At 35.9% G+C, this 9804-nt stretch overlaps 4 protein-coding genes across 7 annotated transcripts in view; 3 read left to right on the top strand and 1 right to left on the bottom strand.

The window, feature by feature from the left end:
* The window catches only part of LOC111430609 (protein CUP-SHAPED COTYLEDON 2-like), a 2706-nt gene extending 1592 nt beyond the window's left edge, over window positions 1–1114 (top strand). The window contains exon 3 of the mRNA XM_023066918.1: window positions 599–1114. Within this exon, the coding sequence (XP_022922686.1) occupies window positions 599–1015 (417 nt within the window). The 3' untranslated portion in view covers window positions 1016–1114. The remainder of the gene's footprint in view (window positions 1–598) is intronic.
* A 1018-nt stretch (window positions 1115–2132) lies between these two features.
* The window catches only part of LOC111430611, an 8660-nt gene continuing 988 nt past the window's right edge, over window positions 2133–9804 (top strand). Inside the window, exons 1-4 of one of the 4 annotated variants that reach the window (XR_002708344.1) lie at window positions 2133–2311; window positions 2533–2627; window positions 3332–3699; window positions 4171–4249. Coding sequence is in view for 3 of the 4 variants with exons in the window: in XM_023066921.1 (XP_022922689.1) it covers window positions 2146–2311; window positions 2533–2627; window positions 3332–3543; window positions 4154–4199 (519 nt within the window). In the remaining variant the exon portion in view is untranslated. Of the gene's footprint in view, window positions 2312–2532; window positions 2628–3331; window positions 3700–4153; window positions 4250–8325; window positions 8491–9804 lie in introns of those variants that run through there. The other 3 variants (XM_023066923.1, XM_023066922.1, XM_023066921.1) reach the window with 3 other exon arrangements.
* On the bottom strand, window positions 4260–8265 carry LOC111430607 (phytosulfokine receptor 2). Its single transcript, XM_023066915.1, has one exon. It carries the CDS (start codon window positions 7528–7530, stop codon window positions 4381–4383), a length of 3150 nt encoding a protein of 1049 aa, XP_022922683.1. The 5' UTR covers window positions 7531–8265; the 3' UTR covers window positions 4260–4380.
* LOC111430610 (3-hydroxybutyryl-CoA dehydrogenase) overlaps window positions 7495–9804 on the top strand; it is an 8402-nt gene continuing 6092 nt past the window's right edge. Inside the window, exon 1 of the mRNA XM_023066919.1 lies at window positions 7495–7505. The gene's annotated coding sequence lies outside the window, so the exon portion shown is untranslated. The remainder of the gene's footprint in view (window positions 7506–9804) is intronic.

The raw sequence follows: 9804 nt of genomic DNA, 5'->3' as shown, positions 1-9804 counted from the left end.
ATTTGTATTTAGAAAAAAAAAAAAAAAAAAACATTTATTTTTGTGAAAATTCACAGGGAAATTTCTTTTTTAAAGATTAATTTTAATATGATATCTATTAAAAAATATAAAAAAAATCATAATAAATTCAATAATATTTCATAAACTAAATATATACTATATTTTTAGTGTAATTTGTTTAATATATATATATATATGTATATAATTTTAAATTAAAGCCATGTGATAACGTCAATTTTGAAGTAAAATAATCAAATTTACAATATAGTTAAAAATAATTGATGATATATATAGGCAGACAAAGACCCTTCGGTTGAATTTTAAAAAATGGGCAGTAAATAATTTTGTAGCATTTATTTTTGGTACAAATAATATTCTATAGTAGGTAAAGCAATAATAAAATATTTATTCTAAAAATGAATATCTAAATATTTTATAATATATAGTACACATTATTTGGATGGAGGGCCAATTTCAATGAAGAGGTTTTAATGTTTGGGAATAATAATTATAATGTCATAAATTAAATTTATTTTTCATGTCCCTTTCTATTTTTTTCCTCATATTTATTTATTTATTTATTACGTGCATGTAACAGGATGAATGGGTGATATCCAAAGTTTTCAAGAAAACCGGCGCCGCCATGCACGGCGGCTCATCGACGAGGAAGACTCGCCTGGATCCCGAACCGAGTTCCCCTTCCTTGGTGTCTCTGCCTCCTCTTCTCGACTCCTCCGCCGACCCGAGTGAGCACGAGCTGCACGTGACCTGTTTCTCCACCAATAACGTTAACTACCCCGCCGGCGGAGGCTCTGATCTCTCCCCCTCCGTCTTCCCGAACCTTCTGAGCTTCCAGGAGAATCTGCAGGCGCCGTTCTTCTCCCCCGTGGGTCCGCCGCTGGTTCATCTACTCACCGACGCTGCTGAGTTGGTTGGGTGCGGCGATGGTCCGGCGCCGGAGGATTCTAGGCTTGTCGGCTCCGCTGACATGGCTACTTATATGTGGACCTTCTGAAAATTCCCTTTTATCTGTAATATCTGAAAAAGAATTAAGAACGTGACAAATGAAAACAGACCCCTTTTTTGTATTATTATTATTTTATTAGAACTTCGAAATGCCCAATTAAATGATGCCACGTGTCGTTTAGAAAAGTTTCTCTTTTTTCAGTTTTTTTTCCTTTTATTTTGTTTTTTACTTTTATAAAATTTGTTTAAAAACTTTTTAAAAAATACCAATAAATTTTTAATTTTTTTTTTATTATTACCCTTCCATTTAAAAATAAAAAATAAAAAATAGTTAGTAATTATTTAAAAAATATCAGCATTAACTGAGCAGGGGAAGCGTAGTGGGCCCATAACCCACGTATCTGAGGATGATGTCCCACATTAGTTGGGGAGGAGAACATACCACAATTTATAAGGTGTGTGGAAATAGTCCCCTAACAAAAATGTTTTAAAGCCTTGAGGGAAAGCTCGAAAGGGAAAACCAAAAAATGACAATATCTGCTAACGGTAGATCTGGACTGTTTCAAATGGTATTATAACCAGACACCGGACGATGTTCCAGCCTTCTCGCTGTTCCCCAAAGGAGGTAGACACGAGGTGGTGTGCCAGTAAGGATGCTGGGCCCCGAAGGGGAATGGATTGTGATGTCCCACGTTAGTTAGGGAGGAGAACAAACTACCCCACCCCTTGTAAGGGTGTGGAAACCTTCTCCTAGGATAATATTTGCTAGCAGTAAATCTAGGTCGTTACATTAACACTTTATAAATTTTTTTAAAACGATGAATATATAAATAAAAATCGTCTATCGATATTTCATAGATTATCTCTACCAACATTTTAATATTATTTTAAAAAATTTATGGATGTATTTGGACACTTTTGAAAATTAAAAAGTAATTTTGAAACTATTTTAAAAATTAAATAATATTTTTTAAACACAGTATTTATATTTTCATCCAAAACTGAAAATAAAAGTATTTTTTTAATTTAAATAGATTCTATAATTATTTTATTAAATCGTGGTTATTATTTTAAATAGATTAATTAATTATTTTATAATAGAATTTTGAATGTATTAATTTTGGAATAATAAATAAAAATAAATACCGAAAGAGAAAGATGAATTGATTCCCATGGAAGATGGCGGCAACAATTCGAAGGCATTGTTTGGACTCGGCGCTTTCTTGTGGAGAAAGGAACCGATTTCTCTGTGATTCTGCGTCTTCAACTCCTCCAAGCTTCGTCTCTTTCAAGTGTCTCTCCTTCTCTGCTGCTCTCTCGTTGAGCGTCGTTCCCAATGTCAAAGGTAACTGCGAACATTTCATCCTAAATCATCATCGCGAATCCATTCTCTTATCGTCACTTCTTATGAAGAATTTGAAAATCACAATCAAAAGATCAGAAAGAATGGGAACTAAGTATCATAATCGAGAATTTTGTTCGGAGGGGTTTATTTATAGTTTTTTCTTACAAGCCAAACAGAGGGCGGGGAAATTTAACATTTGGGGGATCTGTTGAAATTTTCAGAATCGTTGTCACAGAGCGCTCGGGAGAGATCAATTCGTCATGGATCTGTAATTTGCATGGCCAGAAGATATGCTCCTAACAATACGAAGAGAAAGGTATGGTTATTTTAGCTTCGACAGCGTGTGAATCATGGTAGAATTTTGCAAATCGAGAGGCCGGGGATGCGTATCATATGTTTGTGTATTTGTCTATGTTAGGGCTCTAACCATATTTCTTCTTGTGAGATCAATCCATAGATATCGATAGAAAATAAATTCAGTTATAAGAAGTACATGTAAGAGCATGATTGATCAAGTCCTTATCAATTTTGATTAATTTCTATATGAACAAGTGTAATATATGAAATCATCTTCAAACAGAATTGACCCCCTTTATGTTAGTTTGTATGACGTCCTTCAAAAGTCCCGCGTTCTGATTGCTATCACTTCCATATAGTACATGTAATAGCTCAAGCCCACTGCTAGCTGAGTCCTCTTTGGGCTTTCCCTTCAAGAGTTTCAAAATGCGTCTGCTAGAGAGAAGTTTTCACACCCTTACAAAGGTTATTTCGTTCTCCTCTCCGACGTGGGATCTCACAGTATAGAATGTATATTTATCTAATTTGATTTCGTATCTTTGAAACGAGGTGATAGAGAAAATCTGATTAACATTCTGCTGGGATTATTCTACACCGAAGTTTGGATTATTCTACTATAGTGATGCAAAAGTCATTGGGAATAATATTGTGTAATTTGTTCATTATGTTAATTTCACTGATGATTTGATCATGAAATAACTTGTCGATTGCATTCAAATGCAGAGGTTGAGTAGGAAGAGGGGTGGTGATCCAGAAAAGAAAAAGAAGACAAGGAGGAAAGGGGGAAGGAAAGATTTCAAAATAATCCGACTCTCCTCAACTGCTGGGACTGGTTTTTTCTATGCCAAGAAAAAAAGCAGGAAGATGGCTGATAAGATTGAGCTCCAGAAATTTGACCCTCTTGCAAAACGACATGTTCTGTTCACTGAAGTCAAGTAAGTCAGCTTGTCCCCTGTGATTATATATATATATAGATACATACATAGATTCATAGGCTAGATCGGTCAAGCATTGCTTGTAGGAATCTTTTGTTCTAGTTCTGTGTGAACTGTCGTCTGAAAGATCCATTGCTGTCTAAAGGAAATCTTTGAGTTCAAGAACTGGAGGAAATCCAATTCTAAAATGTTACAATAATGGTTATAATTACATCTGGGTTAATAATAGCCATTAAGTATGAAGCTTACAAAGCTTGGAATGCCTTGAATAGTTTCATTTTGAGGCTATATAAAGCCATGTATATCGTATTTGTAAGCAGATTTGGAAAATGTAGTAAAAGAAGCATTTGTGCTCTTCTTTAGCGAATTACTAAGTTTCTTTGCAATTCTATGTAGTTTAAGTTACATGTTGAATCATTCAAGCTCGATATGATCAATCTTGCTTGTGGAATGATTCGAATCTCAATCAAGTGTTCTTGCCTTGAGATATTTGATCAACAAAAATCATTCAAGCTAGACATGATCGATCTTGCTTGTGGAGTGATTCGAATCTCAAACAATGTTCTTGCCTTGAGATATTCGATCAACAAGGTAATTCAAATCTTACTAGTGATCTCCACGTATCAGTTCAAGAACTAGAGGAAACCCAATTCTAAAATTGACCTGCATAGTAAAAGCTTTAATAATCATGGGCATAAGCACCAAGTTATGTACACTTTCCATCCTTCCTACCTTTACTCACAGCCTGGTAAGATTGATTTAAATAGTTTTGCTTTACAATATCCAGTTTCATATATGAGGGATGAAATACAAACCAAACGTTGAGAGTGGAAAAACCTACAATGTAACACCATCTAGCCATGAAGAAACTTCTTCAATCGAAGGTCTCTTCCTTGGATCTTGGTCTATGCATTTACAAGTAATACCAAGGACCGCTAGAATCTGTTTTTTGCTATTTGTATCCCAAATTGCTGGATCAATAATCTCCTCTTCTTTCTTTTCTGATTTCTTCTGAATCACCCATGACACCAGATCCCTGCAGGCTTTACCTTTGCATACCTCTACAGGCCTCCGCCCAGTTAGAAGCTCGAGAAGAACAACGCCAAAACTGTAAACATCGCCCCGGCAAGTAGCAATTAACGTCTGGCTGTATTCAGGAGGAATATAACCCAATGTCCCAACCAAGTCTGTGGTAACATGAGTGTCATATGGCCGGAGTAATCTTGAAAGGCCAAAATCAGCTAAATGAGCCTCGAATTTGTCATCCAGAAGTATGTTGCTCGACTTGACATCGCGGTGAATTATGTTTGGTTGACATTCCTTATGCAAGTAAGCCAATCCATGAGCTGCACCCTGTGCGATTTTGAGTCTTGCTTCCCATTTTAGTATTGAATCTTCATCATCAACAATCTCATGAAGCCAATAGTCCAAACTTCCATTTTCCATGTAGGAGTAAATTAATAGCCTGTCGTTTCCATGTTTGCAGTAACCTTGAAGAGAAACAAGGTTCTTATGCTGCGCCCGAGAAAGAGCTTCTACTTCAGCTTGGAATTCCCGTTCCATCTGACCACAATCTCCTGTAAGCCTCTTGACTGCAGCTTTTGAACCATTGGGAAGGCTGGCTTTGTAAACCAGGCCAAATCCACCACAGCCGATTATGTTTGCTTGGTTGAAATTGCAAGTAGCTTTTAACAACTCTGCAACTGTAAGATCCTTGCATTCTGAATTCTGAAAGAGCACCAACTTTGATGATCCAAGAGCTCCAGATAACCTGTTAGGCCGGTCAAATTCCTCGTCAAAACTGTTATTCCGATCTCCAACATCTTTCCTGGACATTTTGAGTAGAACCACTGTAAGGACCAGGAGGATTGCTGCAGCTGCTCCGACTGTAAGGCAGAGAATGACACTTCTCCCAACTTTTCTCTTTGAGTAAGTGTCGGTTTCAGGTCTTTTTTCTAACCCATCAACAGAACGACAAGGGTTGTCGATTTCCCCGCAAAGTCCTGCATTACCATCAAAGCTTGAGCTGGGAAAACTTAAGAATTGCCCTCCATTTGGAATTGGTCCCTCCAAGTGATTATTTGCCACGCTGAACTTTGACAAGAATGTAAGCTTTTTGAGTGATGGAGGAATTCGTCCATAAAGATCATTATTCGACAAATCTAAGGCTTCCAAGTTCTCCATCTCCGATATGGTGTTTGGGATGGACCCAGTTATATTGTTCCTACTCAAATCCAAGGCATGCAGCCCTTTTAATCTACTAATTTCTGGCCAAATAGTTCCATTAATTCTGTTGTAGCTCAAGTAAATCGATGGTGGAAAGCTCGACGCTTGGTTGTATTGCAAACCAGTGGAACTTTGATTTCGTTTGACAAAAAGGGGGATTCCAGCAGACGATGTTGAACCCGACAAGCTGCAGTTTCTGGAAATTAGTGCTTTCATCTGTGTCAAGCTTTTTGGGATTTCTCCTGACAGAGAGTTGTTGGATAAGTCCAAATAAAATAAATTCTCCAGCTGACCAATCCAAGCAGGGATACTTCCATCTAAGTGATTCCAAGACAAATCCAGGATGCTTAATTTCTTGCAACCTACTAACCAACCTGGAATTTGTCCTCTCAGGCCACAGTTACCAAATGCCAAAAGCATCAAGTTGTCGAAAACAGTTTCACTCTGTGGAATTTCCTCATTACGAAAGTTCTTTGTAAGAATAAGAACAGTCAGGTTCTTGCAATTATGTAGAATAGATAATGCACCACTCAAGTCTATAATACTATTGTTTGACAAAGATAGAAAGGACAGAGAGGATAGCTTAGCATAATCACGAGGAATTTGACCAGTTAACTTGTTCTTGGCAAGGCTAAGAGTTTTCAATTCATGGCAATCAGACAGAGAATTCGGTAGAGGCCCCGAAAAGTGATTAGAGGCTAGATCAAGCATTTGAAGATCTGGTAGCCTAGAAAAATTGAGATCTATAGCAGCAGTAAAGGAATTATTTCTAAGATCAAGAACTCTAAGCTTTGAGCACAATGACAGAGATGAAGGCAGAATTCCAGAGAACAAGTTGGAATGTGCAACTAACTCCCGTAATTCTGAAAAGTTACCAAACACATTTGGAAGTTCGCCAGAAAACTTGTTTCCGAATACGATAAAGGATTTAAGCCTAGAAAGCTTACTCAGTTCCATGCTTAACTGGCCAAAGAAGCTGTTCACAGGGATTGAAAAGTACTCCAAAAACGATAACGAATACAACGATTCTGGAAGATGTCCAGTAAGCAAGTTATTATCTGCACGGAAATGTTTGAGAGATTTGCTGCAATCGTTCACTCCTTGAAGATTGCCGGATATTTGGTTCAGTGAAATATCAACAACCTGAATCATGTTGGAGGAATTGCAAATCTGTGAAGAAAACTGTCCTGTGAAAGAATTGTTACTTATATTGAAGGCAACAAGATTTTGAAATCCCACTAGCTGGGGGAAATCCCCAATGAATGAATTGCTGGAAATATTAAGAACACGAACAGATATCAATCCTGAAGTTGCATTAGTGACTGATCCTGACAGCTTATTGTAACTCAAATCCAACACCTGGAGTTGCTTCAACCTTGAGAATTCTGTTGGCAAAACACCTTCAAGCTGATTGTATGATAGATTCAGCCAAATTAACTGATCCAAACCACCAAGAGATTGTGAAATCTTGCCTTTCAGATTCATATTAGGCAGTTCTAACCTGGTAACTCTGTTAGTGATAGAGCTGTTGCTATCATATCCACAAACGACACCATCCCAAATGCAGCAGTTGGGTTCCTTTAACCATACAGAGATAACAGAACTATTTGAAAGGCTATTCAGAAAGCCCCTCAATGCCAGTAAATCTCTTGGATCACAGAGTTGATTAGGCTGTTTCAGAGCCAAAGAGAAGGAAAAGAAGCAACTGAATAATAACATCCATTTGAGGATAGTCGGTTTGACAAGAGAAAGCAGCACCATATCTGGTCATACACTTGGCTGTTAAGAAATGAGAGGAATCCAAATAAAGAAAAATGTTGCAAACTCTAATATGTGGAAGAGAAGGAGGAGAATCCCAAGTTGAGCAACTTGCAGAAGAAGCAAAATAAAGATGGAATCACCAATCCCAATCCCAATCAGATACCAAACCCTTTCCCGATAAACAGAAACAGATGAACCCAGAATTGAACTGTCAAAACGAACACCAGAAAGCCACAAACTCAACAGAACAAAAGAAACTTGGAGAAACCCATATGCCAAAACGATATCAGATCCCAAAGAGACAAGAAGAAGAGTAGGAGAAGCTTGAAAAGGAAGAGAGGAGGAGAAACAAATAAAGAAATGATTCTCGCAGGGCCAGTGGAGATCATGACTTGCAAATGAAGTACGTAAAGTAAGTAAAGAGACAGCAGCAGCAGCGTCAGAAACGCCTCATTTTCTGGGTGAACTGTTGCGAGAAATCTGAGGTTAGAGTTCCGAGAAGCAATGTCAAATCTGGGTTTGGAGAAAAGATATCAAAAAGAGAAAAGGAGGAGCCGAGGAGAGGGAGAGCAGGGGCGGAGAACCAGTGTACTTTACAGTATATATATATATAATTGGAGTGAGAGAGAGAGAGAGCTGACTTGAGGAGGGGAAAATGGTGGCTTTTTGGAGGTGAAACTTGAGGGTTTACAGGTCTGAAAACTTGTCTCTTTTTTCACTCCTTTGTTTGTGATTGTCAGCACCTACGACGTTGATCTGTTCCTTTTTAATTTTATTTTTCTGTGTCTCTAGAAGAAATTGCAGAGAAAAAGAGGGAAAAGAAGGAAAGTAAGTGAGAGTGGAGTTGGAAAAGTTGGATGGTGCGCAGCGCAAGGACCGATGTGAGTTTTTCTCTTCTCTTCACGCCTACTCCATCTTTCATGCACGTGTCTCACCAATTATTTCCTTTTCTCTTCAATATTTTTTTTTTTTTTTTAAAATGTTCTTATTGGATTTTCCTAATTAAGATAAATGATATATTTTAGATCTATTAAAGCTAAGGTAGATAATATCATACTATTGTATAGGTTTTTTCATGCACGCATTGTGAATTATATCTTTTTTTCTTTAAATAAAACTATATTTTATATAAAAAAAATATATTTTGAAGTATTGTACAATAGGGTATACAAGTAAATTATAATTATGATTAAAGTAGACAGGATCATACTATTGTATAGGTTTTTTCATGCACGTGTCGTGAATTATATCTTTTTTCTTTAAATAAAACTATATTTTATATAAAAAAATATATTTTTTAAGTATTGTACAATAGGGTATACAAGTAAATTATAATTATGATTAAAGTAGACAGTATCTTACTATTGTATAGATTTTTTCATGCCCGTGTCATCAATTATGTTTTTTTTTTCTCTAAATAAAACTATTTTTATATAAAAAAAAGTATTTTTTTTTTAATGTAGTGTAATAGTATATATAAGTAAATTATATTATCTCACGAGACTTTTCATAAACCAAAAGCAAAACTACAAGAGTTGGTATGACAACAGTATCATACTATTGTAGATGTTTTTTAGTGGATGTGTCTCGCCAATTATTTATTTTTTCTTTAAATAAAAATATTCGTTTTAATAAATTTTATATTTGAAAATTTACTAAAATAATATTTTTTTTGTTTTTTCATATGTAATATTAAAGGTAAATCTTCATTAAATGTTACTGAAATTAGTGAATTTATAGGCATTTTGACAATATTTTTTTGAGTATATGAATTAGAAAAAATTGAAGTATTGATTTGTTGAATATTGTATTTAATATAATTAAGTGTAAAAGGTGAAATTTCAACCATGGAATAGGAAATAATTTGTTTGTTAGTTAATTAATGATAAACATTGCGTCCTTGGTGACATTAATAATAAAAAAATTCAAATAATAGAGGCATCATAAAGATTTCTCGACAAACTTAAATAATTATTTTTACTTATAAAATAAACAAATAAATAAAGTAATATGTTGAGTGATTTGACGTGATGTGCACGCGATTGGATGTCGCGTGTGGCGGGATGTTCGAAGGGGGGATATAAAAGTCAGAGTTCTTAGCGGTGGAGGGTCACCGTTAATAGCCGGTGGCCGAAACTGCTTTAGGCAGGTATCACGGGCTATCGGCCGTCGTCCATTAAAAAGTTTTAGGTGAACTGCCACGCACTTCTTCGCCCACCCATTTCTCTTTTTTTTTTTTTTTTTTTTTTTTTTTTTTTTTTTTTTTTTTTTTTT

The sequence above is a fragment of the Cucurbita moschata genome, unplaced genomic scaffold, assembly GCF_002738365.1.
Source record: "Cucurbita moschata cultivar Rifu unplaced genomic scaffold, Cmos_1.0 Cmo_Scf00034, whole genome shotgun sequence".
NCBI classification, from domain to species: Eukaryota; Viridiplantae; Streptophyta; class Magnoliopsida; order Cucurbitales; family Cucurbitaceae; genus Cucurbita; species Cucurbita moschata.
Note: the sequence above shows the minus strand (reverse complement) of the source record. Positions and strands in the feature narration are given on the sequence as shown.